Consider the following 17,341-nt stretch of genomic DNA (forward strand, 5'->3'; position numbering starts at 1 on the left):
AGTCGCAATCTGTTTGAGCCTGTACTGGCGCTCACTTTCCCCCAATTATATTACTTTCCTTTATTTTCTTCCAGTGCTATTCCGCAATGCTGTATCTGCTGACAACCTGCTCGCTAATCTGAGCTCTCGCCCGCTCCACCCTCGATATCTTGGCAGTGCCCCATCTCCTATCCTGTTTGCTGGTCTTTCCAGCTGCTGCGCATCGTCAGCATCTGAAGATCATGTCGACGGGGGCACCGTCGCTGAGCGTGGATCTCACACCACCCTCCAATGGACACAATCATAATCATGGTCATAGTCGCAGTCGTGGCCATCGATCCAACCGCTGGGCGCAACCTCCGCCTCCCCTCTCACAGCCAGCTGATGCCACCCTTCCTGAACACCCGGAACCAATCAATGTTGTGAACTCGAGTTATTCATATGGACATACACATCAAGCATCAAGCCACGGTCACCATACGCACTCACACTCACACTCCGGTGCACACCACGATCATAACCATAGTGTGTCATCTCTTCACCATGATGTGCTAGATGACCACCATTTGAAAGATTCCAATGGCGTTCATGGAATATTATCTACGGATACCACTATACAGGCAGACTATAGTTCAGAGAAGATGTATGTGGACTAGAGTGTGGTTGACGAGTAAAAGCTGACCGTAATCGCAGCCACGAGATTTTGACTAGTACACTCATCGTGCTGCCGTGGGTTGTGCTTTCTTGGTACCAGAGACAATATGCCCAAAACCAAAAACTATCCGGCGAAGGTATACCTGATACGACAGCGAATATTTCTATCGGACAAATTGGTCAAAAGACCTGCCTTTTGACAGCGATCACCCTCACCCTCTTCGGCTGTGGTCAAATACTACGCACCAACCACCAAAAGGCTGGCTCATCCATGCTCTCGTCTGTTAATTTGCCGAAACTAGATGTGAAGAGTGTCCAAGCCTCACTTTCACAAATTGTCTCAGTGGCGCTGCCCATATTTGCAGCACTCAAGGTCGGAGGTTTTTTGGTTGCATTTGCGCTGCTCCTTGCAACAGCATCAGGGGTCCCAGCCGTCATCAACGGGGCCTCGCGCACTCAAGAGAAATACAGTCGAAAGACCCTATCCATTTCCCTGCTAGTGGTGGTTATTATATCGAGTTTCCTTGGGCTGAACCATTCTTGGGACGTATCTCCAGCCATTGGATATGCCGCCCTATTAGGATCTGTTTTCGTTGCACCTCCCCCATTCCCTTTCCTCCGTCACAATGGACCTATCCCTGAGCCAGGTCTCGTTGCTGCACAGAGCAAGGCTTCACGCCCGAGCCACTCCTCCATTGTCGTCACAACCGATGCACCACTGGCCATTATAACTGGGTCCTCGCTTGCACTTCTCACCATACTTTTCAACCGAGGACTTGTCTTCGGGGTCTCGGAACTGATATATCTCCTTATTCCTACGGGTATTTTTGCTACTTCTCTCATGATTTCCCTGCCCCCCAGCCTCCGCTCTCCCAAAAAGACCGGACTCGCCATTTGCGCCGGAGCTGCAGCTTTTCTTTGTTCCCCACATGCCCAGGATGACTTGCTCATGATTTATGCCACACGTGGTATCTTGGCTACGGCCTCTTTCTTCGCCTCTCGAAGAGATGACATTCATTTGAATCTGGATACGCATGCGCATAACCACACGCACAGCCATTCACATTCACACACTACCTCGGAATCCTCCCGAGTATCAAAGTGGCTTCTTCATAAAAGCGAACCATACCCGTTGTTGCACAGCATTCTCAAGGAGAAGGATTCTCGTAGCATCTTCTACTTTATGTGGTGAGTAATGAAATCTAAAAGCGGTCAATGTTGAATTACTAACACCTTGCAGCCTGAATTTCACTTTTATGCTTGTTCAATTATCATATGGGTTCCTGACTGGATCACTGGGACTGCTCAGTGACAGTATTCACATGTTTTTCGATTGTCTCGCGCTTGTTGTTGGTTTATGTGCCGCTGTTATGAGCAAGTGGCCCCCGAACGCTCGATTCCCCTACGGTTATGGCAAAGTTGATACTCTGTCAGGGTTTGCCAATGGAATTTTCCTCATGTGAGTGTTGTCAAAGCGGTGCTAAGAGCAAATTCTAACAGTATGCAGGATTATCAGCGTGGAGATCATTTACGAAGCGGTGGAACGGCTCTCATCGGGGAGTGAGATGCATCGTCTAGGCGAGCTATTGATCGTCAGCATTGCTGGCCTCGCAGTCAATTTGGTCGGAATCTTCAGCTTCGAGCACGGTCATGCTCATCACGGCCATGATCATGGTCACGATCATTCTCATGGCAATGAGAACATGCACGGCATCTTCTTGCACATTCTTGCTGATACGCTTGGTTCAGTGGCAGTCGTCATTTCAACCATTCTCGTGCATTACTCCGGTTGGGCTGGCTACGACCCATTGGCATCATGTTTCATCGCCATATTGATCTTCGCCTCGGCCGTTCCTTTAGTTAGCAGCACGGCAAAGACACTGCTACTCACTCTGCCAGCCGACACCGAATATAACCTTCGGGAAACACTAGCAGGAGTCAGCACTTTGAGAGGCGTGGTTAGTTATACGGTGCCTAAATTCTGGCTTGATGATACAGGAGCGGTGTCTTCTGGACATAGCCATTCCCATGACCATTCCAGCCATGGGGATTGTGAACATCACCATGATCATAGCCACAGCCAACACCATCATGGTCATGGTCATGGTCATGATCATGAGCAGCACCACGACCACAACCACGGTCACACCCATGACAATGGCCACGATCACGATCACGATCACGATCACGATCATGCGCATGAGAAAAAATCCCAGAACATTTTCGGGGTGATCCACGTCATTGCTTCTCGGGGCGCAGATTTGGAAGACGTACGTCAACGGACCGTTGACTTCCTTCGAGAGAAAAACATGGATACTCTCGTCCAGGTTGAGCGTGACGGAGATGCGCGCTGCTGGTGTGGCGGTGGAAGCAAGGGCTTTTAATTGGTGATAACTATGTTTCATCCCATCATCAACTACTCTTAAAAGGGAGCCAGGATTTACGGTGCGTTTAATATCGCTTTGCCCCGGCCGATGTCTATATCTCTCTTGTACAGATAGGATTGGATCGTTCGCCAAAGAATTACACCAATCAACAGCACATAGTTTTCTCCACGGCGTTCATCGGAAGTGGAAGGCATATATTTCAATGATTCAATTACGAAACCCAGTTCTTTCTCGCATCACATGTAGGCGAAATCTATCTTTGAACCCTTCAAGGGTGAAATTGTACGACCCGTTTATCAGGTATGGACTGTTCTGTATGGATATCCTTGCTCCGAGCCCTACATTTCTCAAAAAAATGGAGTGCAGCTCTGCCGGTGCCCCTTGGGCCAGATCTCTGTGAATTGCGACACGATGGTCCTTCGGGTCACACAATCACATTGAACCTCGGCAGCACATGGCGCGAAAGCCCAGGTCTACCTATTGTGTTATTCTGACAAGAGCGAAACCCCCGTTCCATCTCCTTGGAGGTTGCCAGCCTTGTCGGCAAAATCGGGGCCACTAGCCAACTTGCCGGGCTGCAATCTAGAAAAATAACCTCCAGCATCTAAGGCCGTGCAAATGTAAGAGTGACATTGAGTCCTGTCCTACCAACCATTCGACTTCCAGATTTGAACAAAATATGTTACGACATTCTATATACCTTCCGAGACTATCGCAATCTCACCCAATCCTTCGTGTCATTCTTCTACAGATACTCCTATAGAGATATCAACTAAACTCTACCCCCGAATCTCTTTTTCAGCATATTCAATGTCATCAGCTTCGACCGAAAAACAACCATATGCCGACGAAGTCGTGCGAGGAGGATATGCAAAGATATTCGAGGGCCATACAGTCTTCCTCACCGGATGTACTGGGTGCTTAGGAGGTTGTCTCCTGTACAAGCTAGCTTTGCAACTGCCAACTCGCAAGATTTTTGTCTTGGTTCGAGGGAACTCCCAACTCGCTATTGGAAAATTGAGAGAATCGATGCCAAATCATGCACAAGCTATTTTATCCACAAAGAAAGTCGAGTTTGTGGTTGGAGATATAAAAATGGTGGACTTTGGAATTGAAACTACTATCCTTCGACAACTTCAAGATCAAGTTACGCTGGTCATTCATACTGCAGCCAAGATCAAGCTTGAAGGTCCTATTCGTGATGCACTGGAAAGCAATTGCCTCCCTGCGCTAGAAATGGCACGGATTGCTTCTGAATTCCGGCGACTGAAACTCCTCATCCAGCTCTCTACATCATATGTCAATAGTCATCTTCCCGATGGCCCAGTTTTAGAGCGGATATATCAATTGGGAGGTGAAGAAGATCCGGAGGAAGAGCTGGCATCCATGTTGACGCTGGGCACATCGCCGCACGCGGGCAAATTCTCGTCTACTTACACCCAAGCCAAACATATCATGGAACGTCTACTACTCAGTCGTTTCCCTCTTCTTCCAATTCTACTGTTGCGGCCAACAATCTTCGGTCCTGCATTTAGGCACCCCTACTCGCTATATGGATCGGAGGACTCCACGCCTCTCACCAAGTTTACCAGGCTCTGGTTCTCCGATCGTGGTACCACACAAGTTTGGCATGCCACGGAAGGCTATAAAACAGGCACCAATATCCTGGACGAGATCCCCGTGGACCTCGTAGCAAACGCGTGCCTATTGCACGCGGCAGCACGGACGACGGGCATTGTCCAGGTTGGTTCCCAGCTCTATCACCCGATTACCTTCGATGAGGTCTTCCGACTGGGCCTGGAGAATGCCACACCTGCAGCCCAGCGAGAGTTCCCAAAGATCATCTTCTCCGAAGATCACAGCACACCGCAGTGCTTTCTTGCTGAGTTGATTCAAGTAGGTACTCGCAACTGGCTGTTCGATTGCGGGCGGTCCTACTGGCTCAAACAGGTGAGCGGACCATTGAGCATGCAGGTGTGCAAACATGAGGCAGATGCTTTTAATTTGATACGAACTCACGATGGCCTCGGGACTGGAAAGGAGAAAGCGCGGATGTGAAATGAGCTGCAGAGAGACCGGAGGCTGCAGACTGGCCACAATACTTGTAACCCTCGTGGTTTTTCGAGATGAGACGAATATGACCTTCGTATAGTCCATACTACGCCTATCATAACACTTCGATTAATCTTTTATTTTGTTCATCCTAGAGAAGGGCTTCCTCGCTTGGAGGTAGTAGTCGGTTCAAATAAGCTGGGTTTCTTGCACCCACTGTAAGAGACTCGGCAGCCAACAACTCAAAGATAGACACGACGCGGGCCCAATGTTTTATTCTTAATCAAGACCAAAAATAAATAAAGGAACTGGGAGAAAGTTGAGGCCAAAAGGCTAACATCCACTTTTCTAGGTTCTGTAAACTCAACGTTGCAAAATAACGTCCTCGCCTTCGTATGAGCTTAGCGTGTGTTCCAGGTTCAACGACCACACCGTCCCCTAGAGAAGCAGATGAGGTCCACATTCTGGACAGCACTCAACCGATGGGCAATAGCAACTGTCGTGAGCTGCTTTGCAGCTTAGTCGACGTCATTCACCGTACGGTTGAATTTTTCACCAGGTCCGTAGTATCTTTTCATCTCCGGGTGGGTGCTATCTCATATCCTAGTCTAGGCAAAGTTTGTATGGCAGCTGGATGGTTAGGGCGCGGTGACTATGTTAACTAATTATTGCTGAAGCTCCATCTCGCTTTCGGACGATATTTCCTCCCTTCAGTTTCGACCGATGCTTCGGAAGAGCGAAGGGTTATATCTAAACTGCGATTGGGTGTGCCAGCCAACCAGTTGAGGATTATAGTACACAGCAATAAAACAGAACCTATTAATATTGATCTATGGGGCTGACTTCTTTCCTATTTGTTTTCCTTATGCAAATTCCAAGAAGCGGGTATGGTATAGTACATCAGAGCCCCATCTTTTTCCGGGGCCAAGCCACAGCGTTAGCCCATTCCATGTCCCTGGGATGCAGTGCATCTAATAATTCGGAGACCAATGCCCGGCCCGAGTCTCGAGCCCACCAACGCTGACCATCAAGCTCCCCAAGCAGCACACCCCAGTGCATGAGGATCAACAATGCTAATGGCTGTCGGCGTCGCACATTGTCCACGAATTCCTTGTCGATCATAGCGAGCCAAGCCAGGACGTTGGCAGCGTCAACAGAATTAGCAACTCTGGTTGAGAAGTGCCGCAAGTAGACAATAGCATCTTTGTTGACCTGGTGCTGATCGGGGTCAATACTGGCGAGGGTCTCGTCATTCAAAGTATCGAGTCGCTCCAGTGCAGCCCGCGTGTCGCCATCTAGACTGACTGATCCAGTATCCCAATAGTTTCTTCGACGGGAAAAGAGCTCTAATTTGATCCAAGATGCACCAATCCGGTGGATTTTTGTCACGCCTTGCAAGAGTTCAAATACGACGACAATATTCTCTGTTATGCTTGAACTTTCCCCGCGGGCAGCAGTGACTCTTGGTAGAGCAATACCTATAACGGTGGTGATGATGGACTGCGCCAGCGCAGCCTCGCAGTTCAGTGGGTTGATACTGTCAACAGCTGCGCGATATGGCGCAAATGTGAGATTGTGATATTGGAGGGCGATGTCAATGTACACCAGCGATGCCGGTGGCTCAATTGAGGCGGCAATATGAAGAGCCCCCAGGGCCAAAATGCCATTCATTAAAAAATCATACTGAAGAGCTAGACGAGGAATGGCAATTTGCCAGACATAATACTCCGAATCGGAAGAGCAAAGACTCTTAAAGGTTTCGGTGGAAAACTTATGCATAAGCTCCAGGTCTCGCACCCCTGAAATGGCTGAAGAAACGGAAGCTGCTAGGCTAGGTATCCTCGGCCGCAGGGGAGTTGGGTCTATAATAGCCAACGGGGCCGGGGGTTGGCTTGCTCGTGAATCGGCCCGAGGCGGCGCTTTTAAATATGTGCATGAAAGTTCCCGCGAGATACAATTGGAGCACGGTGGCCCCGTTTCGTCACACTGCGGCCGTTAGTCTCGTCATTTAATGGAACCCGGGGCAATCTATGGGGCCATCCTGGGCTTTCGAAACTAACCTTGACGCGACGTCTTTTGCACTGGTCGCAGCCTTGGCGAGATTTTGTATGCGCTCGGCGAGGAGGCATCTCGGAAACCTCGGTACCTGAGGGTCCATGTAACCGGTTGGCTCGGAACCTTCGAGATGTGGAAGAGTCCAAGCGCGGAAGAGAAGAAGATGATGCGGAGGGGTCACGTGGACTGGAACTATAAAAAAAACCGTTCATGACTTGTCTTGTTTTTCCCTCTTCTGTACGGAGTATGATTTTGTCTTTTTACAATTTCTGCCTTCAACTTCTTTGTCAGATTATTCGTATTTGATGATGACACTACCAAGAGCGGTAATTGCTTCGCCCCCACGTCAGCCAATATACACTCCAGGGCTTAGGCATCAGCCTTCCATGATCACCCCAAGATAGCCCTACAACATAGAGAGGATTTGAAACTAAACTATGAACTCAATCCCGATCGACATCATCAAGATTCTATAGATTCTAGAAAGGAAAAAAATGTCGCGGACCAAAAAGCAATAATTCTCCGACAGGACCAAAGCGCCTTATAGAGAACAAGTGGATCCCGATGTAAGCGACGTGGGGACAACGAGAACGAGAACGAGAACGAGCGAGAACGAGCGATTAGACGGCAATAAACAGCCAATAGCAATGCATTTGGAGTCAGTTTCATCCTGTTTAATCCAATTTAGGGCTCCACCTGCTAGAACCGTTGTTGCTGCGGCCCCTTGGCCTTAACCTGCCCGAAAGTTGATAATTTATGATTTGATATCAAATTCACCAGGGATTTCTCCGTTGCGAGACTCTAGACCCTTTTTCTTTCTGGTCTTGTTATCTCACTGCCACTTACGCCCTCTCACCCGACTCTCTCTTTTATTCTCCTTCCTCTGCTCCATCTCTCTTTCCTTTTGATTATACATATCTCACCCAACATGGCGAGCTACGCTACTTGCTCTGAAGTAAGCCCACTATGTCCCGTTGAACTCACAACATACGGTTATTACCCCAGTTTGGGTGGAAACATCTTCTTTACAGTCTTCTTTGGCCTGCTCGGAGTATGCCAAACCGGTCTCGGCGTCTACTACCGAACATGGACATTCTTGACAGCTTTGCTCATTGGCACATTTATGGAAATGGCCGGGTACATTGGCCGAGTGCTCATGCATGATAACCCATGGTCCGGACCTGCATTCAAGCTCCAGATCGTGTGTCTGGTGCTTGCACCGACCTTTGTCGCCGCGGGTGTCTATCTGACATTGAAGCACATCATTTTGAGCTTGGGACCCGAACACTCAATCTTAAAGCCGCGCCTTTTCACCTGGATCTTCATCGGTTGCGATATTGGATCTCTCATCTTACAGGCTGCAGGAGGTGGTGTCGCTGCGGCTGCTGGCAATAACGACTTTAACATGCTCAAAGCAGGCGACAACATTATCATCGCTGGTATCGCCTTCCAGGTTGGGACCATGGTTGTATGTGGATTCTTTGCTGTTGTCTTCTTCTGGAGGGTCTTCAAGCACGGTGATGGGTTTTCGGGTGAGAAGAACCTCGATGTTTCACCAATTGTTCCCAAGTGGATGCCGTTCGTCGTGGGCGCCGAGGTCTTTGCCTATTTCACAGTCTTGATTCGGTGCATTTATCGGTAAGAGCCAACGTTTGAGTCCAAACAAAGCACTTTACTGACTTCGCTATCTAGTATCCCGGAGATGGCTGGTGGCTGGGGAAACCCACTAATGCAGAAGGAGAATGAGTTCCTTGTCTTGGATGGAATGTAAGTGGTCTCTTGGTTCATTTCAAAGCTCTGGGGAATCCTATCTGACGTGCCATTAGGATGATTGCTCTGGCCTGTCTGGCCTTGACCGTCTTCCACCCCGGAATCTTCCTCCCGTCACTGCGCTTCGCGCCCAAGAACCGCACATAATCACTTTCTTTCCTTTTAGTTTTGCGTGTCCTCTTGGCGTTCTTTTAGATCCTGTCTTTCCAGCATGTTTGCCTATGCCAGAATAGATTCTGCTTAATCAGGGTGTAATGAATGGATATCTAAGAATCAATCACCACTCTACATTTGTGCTGAATTTAGGTCGAAAATTCTGAAGATTCCTGGGAAATAGATTTGATCCCAAACCAGTGAAACAAAGATGTCAGGATGAAACTCCAGCCCTCATGAAAATCGCAAACAAATGCACCGCAAAGGAATCAGAGATCGAGAGCATGGCAAAGCATTGCTCGCTCTATGCAACAAAGAAGAGCACCACCGCTCGCCACGGTACATTGAATAAGAAAGAGAAAAAAAGAACCCCGGCAACCCCATGTTAAATCAGATCATAACCCGCCCTCTTAAATTGCCCGTGAATAAGTAAATCGTGTACTAGTCGTCCAATGTGAGACGGACACACCGACGGACGCGCTTCTTAAACTCCGCGGGGTCCTCACGCCATAGCCGAGCAGCCTCCACATTTGCTGGGCTTTCATCGTTCGGGCTGGAAAGCATAGAAATGACGGACAGTAGGATCGTCTCGGGGGTTTGCACGGGAGACCAGCGTTCCGCAGCCGACTCATATCCGTATTTGTCTTCCTCAGGTGGGTGCAGAATGGAAATGCAGACGTCGCCATTCTCATAAACTATTCAATCGCAGTAATTTGTGAGTGAATTGTCTGTGATGAATAATTCAACAGGAACCACATACTATTTGGATGGAAGATAGGAGATTCAAACTTCATCTTGGGCGGCCGGTGAGGGTATTCAGTTGGGAAAGAGAGCCGAGCCCGGAAGAAACCACCTATGCAAGCAACCTTGTTAGTATTCTTCAACACACTTTGCGGTAGGATAACGTGTATCCCTAGGTGGCATTATGTTTGCCACAGCACCAGCCCAGGAATTCGACGTCAAATATAGATATAACAAAGTCATGACATACCTCCATACAGCTTCACATCGTCTGATATCATGAGCATAACCTCCCATTCGAAAACGTTATTATCGACCAAGCCGCAACTAATGCCAGGGATGTCCTTATCGGATTGCATCTGCTGCAGTTGGCGGGACAGCATGCGCCCGGCGGGAGAGGTCGCCATGCTGACAATCAGGGAAGAGAAAGCAGAAGGATGGAGATGTGAAATTCAGTCGATATCCGAAGCCGATTTCAACGTCAAGAGGACGACAAAGAGGAGAAGGTGAGGAGAAGGTGAGGGGCGCAAAAAGAAATGAAGGCGGTAAGGCTAAAGCGGGGTTTAAATGGCCTAAATGGGGAGGCGGTATACACCATGGGCACGTAATCAGCTACGATTAGGTACAGACCAGATTTGAGGACCTTAGGAATGTAATGATTTTTGAATCTCGGAGTTCATAAGTTGAAAGACTATCGCATGGGGCAAACATTTCAATCTCTCCCAGTAATATAGATATAGCAAAGGCATCAAGTACGCGCACATCCCAGCATTCTTCACGGTCTACCACCTGAGATTCATCGGATCTCAATAGTTTTTTTTACTTCCAGCTTATTTGGAGCCCAGGAGTATCTGAGTCAACGGGCTTGGCAGTCTTGACAATCCAAAAGACCTGAACACCAAGTACCAGAGTGGCGAAGATACCAAGCGCCATCTCCATGGCAAATGTCTTGCCAATAACCTTGGCGAAGCGGACACGGGCAGCCCAGTCGAAGGTAGTCCATGCATCCATGAGGCCGATCTTGCCACTGCCACCGGTGATCGCAGGGCTGACTTTGCCTCCGAAAGAGCGATCAAATGGCACAATAGTCTCATCCTCCTCGGGAAGCATGGAGGCAGCCACGCGGACGAAGATGACACGAGCAGGCATTGAGATCAGGAATGCCAGAAGAGCAGGAATTACACTGGCACCCATAAAACGGTAGATGGCTACCATAGGCGGGACATCCTGGTCACCAGCAACATCGAGCCAACCAGCAAAATTGGCAATGGCCATGGGGATGAAGAAAGCAGCAGCGGTGAGAACATCCTGGAGAGCAGCAGCTGGGGCAATCTTAATCCAGGTCTTATAGCTGGGGATACGCTGGTAGAAGCGCTTTGGGGAGGGCTCAGAGATGACAATGTGCACCCAGGCCATCTGCCAAGTAGCCAGCAGAACGCTCAGGATAGACTGAACGACAAACTGGCCCAGATATGAAGTGGTAGGAACAGGGATGAAAGATGACAGGAATCCACGGGCCGCGGTGTAGGCCACGAACATGCCCATTCCACGGAAGCGAGACCAGAAGCCAGCACGGGAGCGCAGGTGCTTCACAGTGGTGCGCAGCTTGCTGGTGATAGGCTTGAGGGGGGTAGGGTCAACCAGCTCAGGATCTTCCTCGTCGGTTGGCTTGGTGGGATCGGGACCTGGAGTAATGTGCACGTAGATATCGGGGTTGGTATCTTCAACTGCGGCCAGAGTGGAGATCACCATTCCGTAGGTATACTCAACCTGTCGGGTGTTAGTTCCACGAGGTTATATCTGGAAAATTGTATTACTTACAGCCCAGAAAGCAAAACCAATCAAGATAGCAGTGATAGCAAACAGAGCGACCAAGCCTCCATTAGGCCGCTGCTCAGGCTTATCCGACTGCATGTGAGTAACAGCAAGCTCGGTGCCCCGACGCATTAGGACATTAGTGACGGACATAATGAAGCAGACACTGGTGAATATATCTATATTCGATGAAAATGAGATGAAAACCTTCGAAGGTTGGAAGTGCAAAGATGAGAGGGGAAGATGGGGGCTTTTATCTGATACAAAGCAGGCAGCAGACCACTAGCGCCGGAGTCGTCGGTACTCTTACAGTACTTAGAGTTTGCTGGTGCTCCACCTACAATTTTAGGTACCTATCGTGTACTGTTTAATCAGCCTCACTCCACACCCAGTTGTAGTTGAAACTTGAACACTTTCTTTGCTCTCTACTAAGATGGCCATATATTTACTATTTACAAAGGTACTTTTGAAAGGTTCAAATCATAATTAGGTGTTATAAATATAGAACCCCCTTAGATCATCGGGGTCCAATTCCTCCGTGCCGACCAAACATCGCCCCCGATCAGCTATGGCCCCCGATATGTTAGCGCTAAGTTCAGGCTGTAGAGCACGCTCATAGGCGAGGGCTGGCTCGACCAATCCTTCCACTCGCTCCTTTGATCCCATTCGGATATAGCGCAGATGTGGAGTGAACCCCCCCCCCCCCCCACCCTTTTGAGCCTCAAGTATTATTTTGTGTTTGGGAAAGTGTGTATGCTGTCTTTATCCTATCGATAAATTCCTACAAATTATATTTGCGGATAGAATTTTCCCAAGGCTTCCAGCGTTGTACACATTCTAGATCTAATGTGACATGGCCAACTCCCAGAAACCACAGACAAAAGAATGACCTTCTATAGAATATCAGAATCAACCAAAGGTCTAAAATGACAAGAGACATGATCAGAAAGATGCGAACCAATCAAAGTCAAATCATGGTCGCAGACAACCATCCGTGGATGGAACACAAAACGCTGCAAAAAGAGATCAATCATGGTATGTACACAACAAGCATTTCTCAACAACTTTAGTCAAAGAGCTTCTTCATGCCCTTGTGTGCCAGCTCGACGCCGAGGAAAGTGGCGGCATTGGCAGGCACCGCACGAGCGAGAGCCGGTCCGAATCCAGGGAAGAAGGCCTTGAAACCGCCGCTAGCGTAAACCGAGCGGATAACGCCAGAGATGGTAGGCTTGCCCGGTGCGCTCTGCAGGCGGGACTTGATGGTATCAATAGGGAAGACAGGAATCCACATAGCGACACCGGCAGCACCACCAGCACACACAACGGCAGATAGGGATAGCTCGCCCGTCACATTGCCTTCAGCATCCTTGGGAGTCAAGGTGCGCTTGATGTACTCGTAGGCCGCGAAATAGGCGGCTGAGCCGGGACCATCACGCGCCAACGTCATTGCACTACCACGGAACACGCTGCGAATGCCACCTTCCTTGTACAGCTGGCGCACGACATCGGTACCACCGGAGTACTTGGGCTTCTCACCCGGGGCCAGAGTCTTCTGGCCCTGGATCTGGAGGAGGACCTTGACACGCTCGAAGGGGGCCGTGATCAGGGTCATGGGGATGGCGGAGAAGAAACCCGCAGAAGAGATCTGCGCAATGGAGTACTGTGGGGTGTCGTTCTTGATGGGGACGACGGAGAACTTGTTCACTAGAGTCTTGCCCACGTCGTAACCCTAATGTATTGTTAGCATCGCTTTCAAATGGGCGATCGCGACTGGCTCTGGGCTCCAAGAGAAAAGGAGAAAGAAAAAAACGTACCCAAAAGCTGACAGCAACTGTAAATCGGGACTGGTTAGCTCATAACTCGATCAATTGCTGGTGTGAGAGCCATTATAGCTGATGCTGGAGAACTTACACATGGGGGTAACTCCAACAAGCGGTGCGGAGACACCGGCATACAATCCCTACGAAACCATTGTCAGTTCGGTCGCAAAACATTCAAGGTGCTTGTCATAATCATACTCGAGCCAATCCTTCACGTGCAACTGTCCTCCTGACCACATCCATGGCACCCGAGTAAATGCCCTTCTCGGCCGTCTGCAGGCGCACTTTCACCAGATCAAACGGGTGTCCGACGACCACAGCGCAGAGACCACCAGCCGCACCAGCCGCAAGAGAGCGCAGCTGTACAATTGTCTGATTAACGGCCTTGGTCTCGACGACCTTGATCTCGTCTTTCAGCTGCTGCGTGGTGGGGGAGGTAGAGGCCATTGTGGGCGGGTCGAAGGGGGAAGAGATAGGGATGGAGACGGAGGGTGAGAAAGGGAAGAGGGAGCAGAAGACAGGACAGGAGCCAAGAGTAAGATGTAAAAGTAATTAATAGTGCAATAAGAAAAAAAAAATGACCGGAGATCTTGCAATGATTAAGACACCGAGAAACCGAAGCCGGCTGGTCTTCCCCGGACGAAAGTGTGCCTCGGCTCGGCAGCGGAGAAAGTGACTTCCCGTAGTAGATCCGATAGATAGCACGTAGAAAAGAAGTCTACAGTACTGTAGCACAAAAATATTATGAAGAGTTTAGGAATGATTTGGTGGTTTTTTTGTAGGAATTGAATTAGGCATGCTCTTCTTATAACATCGGTGACCTCCGAGTGCGTCAGTCCGGGTGAACGGGAGAGCTCAATCACTCCACGTTTTCCCCGCGGAATAAAGGATGAGCGCGTTAGGACTAGGTTCTATTACTCCAGGACTACGTCTCTCTATAGCCCTTCCTAAAATGCACAGATGCAGGGCAGATATAAAGTGCCTACATCCTTGCAGGTGTAAGTACTTGGAAATAATATATACGGGTACGGTCTACTCGTCGCAATCACATGGAAATCCACATGCTTTTATCAGTGGGACGCCAACAATAAATGCATATAGGTACTACGAGTTATGAACATATTATTATACATCCGTAGATCCATGTGGTGATATGTATACATATACATAGTTAGCTGCAAAAGCATTCAATCCAGACAATTCGGGCATAAAAAGATGGGTTGATTGACTATTCAACCGTTCAGTACGTAGTATACCACAGTAGGAGGATAGATGCCATAATATAGATTTCATTCATTAAGCTCGATTGACATTAAATTAACAGCCCCGTAGAGCAACGAGAAGACAAAACATGATTGTACCCATCAAGAACTCATTCCATATTGTACCTATACAAGCCAGACGACGGCGACACATGAATCATAACCCATAAATTAACCTGGAGTTACATGGAGTGGACTCTACGTCTTCACATGTGGGAAATTTACAGAGCAAGGATAGCGAACAGGCCGAGGACGCCCATAGCACCACTGCCAACAGTGGCCATGGGGGCAGCGGCACCGTTGCTGGAGGTGGGAGCAGCGGAGCCGGAAACGGAGCCAGAAGCAGAGCTGTCGGAGCCGGAGCCAGACCCAGAGTCGGAGCCGCTGCCGGAGCCAGTGGAGGTAGAAGATGAGCCGGTGCTAGTCTTGGTCACCATGGAGCCGGAGGCGTCAGTGCTCTAGAGATACGGTCAGCGTGATTTTCAAGAAGAAGATGAAGTGTGTCTTACAGTGATGGTGGAAACGGAGCCAGTCTTGGTAGCAGAGCCGCTAACACCGGAGCTAGAGGCACCAGTGCCAGTAACGCTGCCATTGGAGCCGGTGGCAGTCTTGGAACCAGAGGCGTCAGTGCCAGTCATGCTGGCGTCGGAGCCGGTGGCAGTCTTGGAGCCAGAGACGCCAGTGCCAGTCACGCTGGCGTCGGACCCAGTGGCAGAGGTGGAGCTGGAGTCAGAGCCGGAGGCAGAGGCAGAGCTGGAGTCAGAGCCAGAGACACCGCCTGCGATATAATGTTAGTTTACCGCATCAAGGGTTAGGAAATGACGAATGGCAGTTACGTACCAGGGCACTTGGCGATAGCCATAGCGAGAACCTTCTCGGCGTCGTCGCTGGGACAGGCCTCCTTGGTGCAGTCACGAATACCGAACTTGTAGTTATCGCTCTTGCACAGGCAGGCGAGGTCACCAGCCTTGCAGCCCAAATCGGCGGCCTGCTTGCTCATGTTGGAGAGACACATGGACTATAAACGCGACAGGATTAGCTTTGAACATTGAACATGAAGGAGAAAATCGAACTCACAGCACACTCAGAGGCAGAAGGGTCAGCGGCGACCATGCCAAAGGCGGCCATCAAGGCCAGAGCAACGGGGGAGAAAGACTTCATGATTGGAGATTGGGGGAAGGAAGTGAGGATTCTAGAGGTGAGTGTGTAAGAAGAATTTTAAGGCGAAGTGGAAACTGAAAGAAAACTGGAGATGGGGGTCTTTTTATAAAGAGAGCCCTGAGAAACAAAAACAAAATCTGCATCAGAACTCACCAGCCACCTGCCCCAGACTATAAATTGTGTCTCCATAGTGGACAAAAGAGGAAGAAAGTGGACGAAGCGGACGGTAAAGCCCAATCACCATGCAGATGTGGATTGCCTCGCAGGGCCAGTTGGGATTGTTATGCTACCCAACGTGGCGATGAGAGAGAGAATCAATTGCCTGACCCATATGAAGTCATCACAATATCCAAATCTTGGATCTGCTCTCTGAAATGGGGGATGATCGCCCCGGAGGTAGCTCGCACCCCTTCTCCATGTCGATCGTATAGGTCCATCCAATCAGGGAAGGAGGCCCCATCCGAATTGGATTTCAGATTTTGGCTGTTCCACGATGTTCTCCATTATTGGAGCTCTCCCATTTTACCGAACGGAGTACTCCGTATGCCTGCATCATTAGGGGTAACCAAGGTTAACAGTGGTTCATGAGGTTTCCAAGCTTCCTTCGGTTCCCTCGGTTTCTCCGATTTGAACAATGTTGATCAACTCAGGAGATCGACAGATCCAAATCGGGGTCAAGCTGGGGCTACATAAATCTGAACTGTCGAATAGTCAGAGACATTCCGATCGCACTATTGAAATTTGAAAAACTCACTTCGACTTGGGACACCGCTATTTGTGGCTGAACACAGCCACATTTATCACTACTATTACGCAGTAGTTACTACGGAGTACTCCGTACATATATTATTATTACTATTATTATTAAGTACATACGTACTCCCCGTGGACCCTTTTATATCTTCTGTACAACATACGGATACTCCATGTATACAGACAGTGTGTTGATTCCCAAGGCTTGTTTCATCTTTCGTCAAGGGATAACCCCCTGGAAAGGGATTGGGAAATTTGAGATACATAACAATTATGATGGAAATCATTTGGACTTGCATCTTCTCCTTCCCTTTTTTTTCCTTGTTTTCCTTTTTTCTTTTTATTCTCTTCAAACTATTAAAATCTTTCGCAGATCGAAATCAAACATCCACATTGGATGCGAGAAACTGCGGACTCCACATAAAGATAATGCACATAGTGTTACGGAGTAAATCAACTTGATTATAGCTGCAGATTACTCGTACTCCATACTCCGTGCAATAATATATTAATTCTGCACAAAGTAGGCACCCTAGCCACATAACTTTTGACAAACCCATAAACCTCCAATGTTTTTATGGGCCTTAAGAGCGTCACGTGAAATTGTGACCATGATCAGTACCAGAGTCAGTTCTATTTCCTAATTGCACAGCTTGTTGGCATTTTGATATAGTCTAGGATTACGTGCCAAGAAGGTTGAGCATGTTCCCGGTGTCTGAGCCCGCAACAATTGAAGCTC

At 48.9% G+C, this 17,341-nt stretch overlaps 8 protein-coding genes across 8 annotated transcripts; 3 read left to right on the forward strand and 5 right to left on the reverse strand.

Annotated features, from left to right (window-relative positions):
- Positions 1-221: 221 nt before the first annotated feature.
- On the forward strand, positions 222-3,017 carry N7471_000040 (metal cation transporter MSC2; the record flags this gene model as incomplete). The annotated part of the gene is made up of 4 exons (XM_057272761.1): positions 222-622; positions 673-1,821; positions 1,874-2,092; positions 2,141-3,017. 4 exons carry the CDS (start codon positions 222-224, stop codon positions 3,015-3,017), a joined length of 2,646 nt encoding a protein of 881 aa, XP_057140940.1.
- An 813-nt stretch (positions 3,018-3,830) lies between these two features.
- On the forward strand, positions 3,831-5,078 carry N7471_000041 (uncharacterized protein; the record flags this gene model as incomplete). Its single annotated transcript, XM_057272762.1, has 1 exon — positions 3,831-5,078. One exon carries the CDS (start codon positions 3,831-3,833, stop codon positions 5,076-5,078), a length of 1,248 nt encoding a protein of 415 aa, XP_057140941.1.
- Positions 5,079-5,902: 824 nt separating this feature from the next.
- N7471_000042 (Zn(II)2Cys6 transcription factor domain-containing protein) lies at positions 5,903-7,356 on the reverse strand. Its single transcript, XM_057272763.1, has 2 exons — positions 7,133-7,356; positions 5,903-7,058 (listed from the first exon to the last, which is right to left on the reverse strand). Exons 1-2 carry the CDS (start codon positions 7,337-7,339, stop codon positions 5,973-5,975), a joined length of 1,293 nt encoding a protein of 430 aa, XP_057140942.1. The 5' UTR covers positions 7,340-7,356; the 3' UTR covers positions 5,903-5,972.
- A 699-nt stretch (positions 7,357-8,055) lies between these two features.
- On the forward strand, positions 8,056-9,044 carry N7471_000043 (RTA1 domain-containing protein; the record flags this gene model as incomplete). The annotated part of the gene is made up of 3 exons (XM_057272764.1): positions 8,056-8,765; positions 8,820-8,894; positions 8,954-9,044. 3 exons carry the CDS (start codon positions 8,056-8,058, stop codon positions 9,042-9,044), a joined length of 876 nt encoding a protein of 291 aa, XP_057140943.1.
- A 447-nt stretch (positions 9,045-9,491) lies between these two features.
- Positions 9,492-10,198, reverse strand: N7471_000044 (putative ubiquitin conjugating enzyme; the record flags this gene model as incomplete). Its single annotated transcript, XM_057272765.1, has 3 exons — positions 9,492-9,745; positions 9,811-9,903; positions 10,042-10,198. 3 exons carry the CDS (start codon positions 10,196-10,198, stop codon positions 9,492-9,494), a joined length of 504 nt encoding a protein of 167 aa, XP_057140944.1.
- Positions 10,199-10,447: 249 nt separating this feature from the next.
- On the reverse strand, positions 10,448-12,047 carry N7471_000045 (uncharacterized protein; the record flags this gene model as incomplete). The annotated part of the gene is made up of 3 exons (XM_057272766.1): positions 10,448-11,561; positions 11,613-11,888; positions 11,988-12,047. The coding sequence occupies 3 exons, from the start codon at positions 12,045-12,047 to the stop codon at positions 10,611-10,613; spliced, it is 1,287 nt and encodes a 428-aa protein (XP_057140945.1). The 3' UTR covers positions 10,448-10,610.
- A 625-nt stretch (positions 12,048-12,672) lies between these two features.
- Positions 12,673-13,873, reverse strand: N7471_000046 (carnitine:acyl carnitine antiporter; the record flags this gene model as incomplete). Its single annotated transcript, XM_057272767.1, has 4 exons — positions 12,673-13,335; positions 13,421-13,437; positions 13,518-13,566; positions 13,625-13,873. 4 exons carry the CDS (start codon positions 13,871-13,873, stop codon positions 12,673-12,675), a joined length of 978 nt encoding a protein of 325 aa, XP_057140946.1.
- Positions 13,874-14,695: 822 nt separating this feature from the next.
- Positions 14,696-16,020, reverse strand: N7471_000047 (CFEM domain-containing protein). The gene is made up of 4 exons (XM_057272768.1): positions 15,766-16,020; positions 15,529-15,706; positions 15,198-15,466; positions 14,696-15,146 (listed from the first exon to the last, which is right to left on the reverse strand). Exons 1-4 carry the CDS (start codon positions 15,847-15,849, stop codon positions 14,910-14,912), a joined length of 768 nt encoding a protein of 255 aa, XP_057140947.1. The 5' UTR covers positions 15,850-16,020; the 3' UTR covers positions 14,696-14,909.
- Positions 16,021-17,341: the final 1,321 nt, after the last annotated feature.

This window comes from Penicillium samsonianum (assembly GCF_028829775.1).
Source record: "Penicillium samsonianum strain IBT 33392 chromosome Unknown utg000001l_segment0_segment0, whole genome shotgun sequence".
Classification (NCBI taxonomy): Eukaryota; Fungi; Ascomycota; class Eurotiomycetes; order Eurotiales; family Aspergillaceae; genus Penicillium; species Penicillium samsonianum.

Bases quoted from the DNA above. Each gene is read 5' to 3' on its own strand.
- N7471_000042 (XM_057272763.1), bottom strand. From the start codon at position 7,339: ATGAACGGTTTTTTTTATAGTTCCAGTCCACGTGACCCCTCCGCATCA. The intron at 7,059-7,132 runs GTTAGTTTCGAA...TAACGGCCGCAG, and splicing joins GCAAAAGACGTCGCGTCAAG to TGTGACGAAACGGGGCCACC.
- N7471_000047 (XM_057272768.1), bottom strand. From the start codon at position 15,849: ATGAAGTCTTTCTCCCCCGTTGCTCTGGCCTTGATGGCCGCCTTTGGC. The intron at 15,707-15,765 runs GTGAGTTCGATT...TCGCGTTTATAG, and splicing joins CTTCTGCCTCTGAGTGTGCT to TCCATGTGTCTCTCCAACAT. The intron at 15,147-15,197 runs GTAAGACACACT...CCGTATCTCTAG, and splicing joins GCTCCGTTTCCACCATCACT to AGCACTGACGCCTCCGGCTC.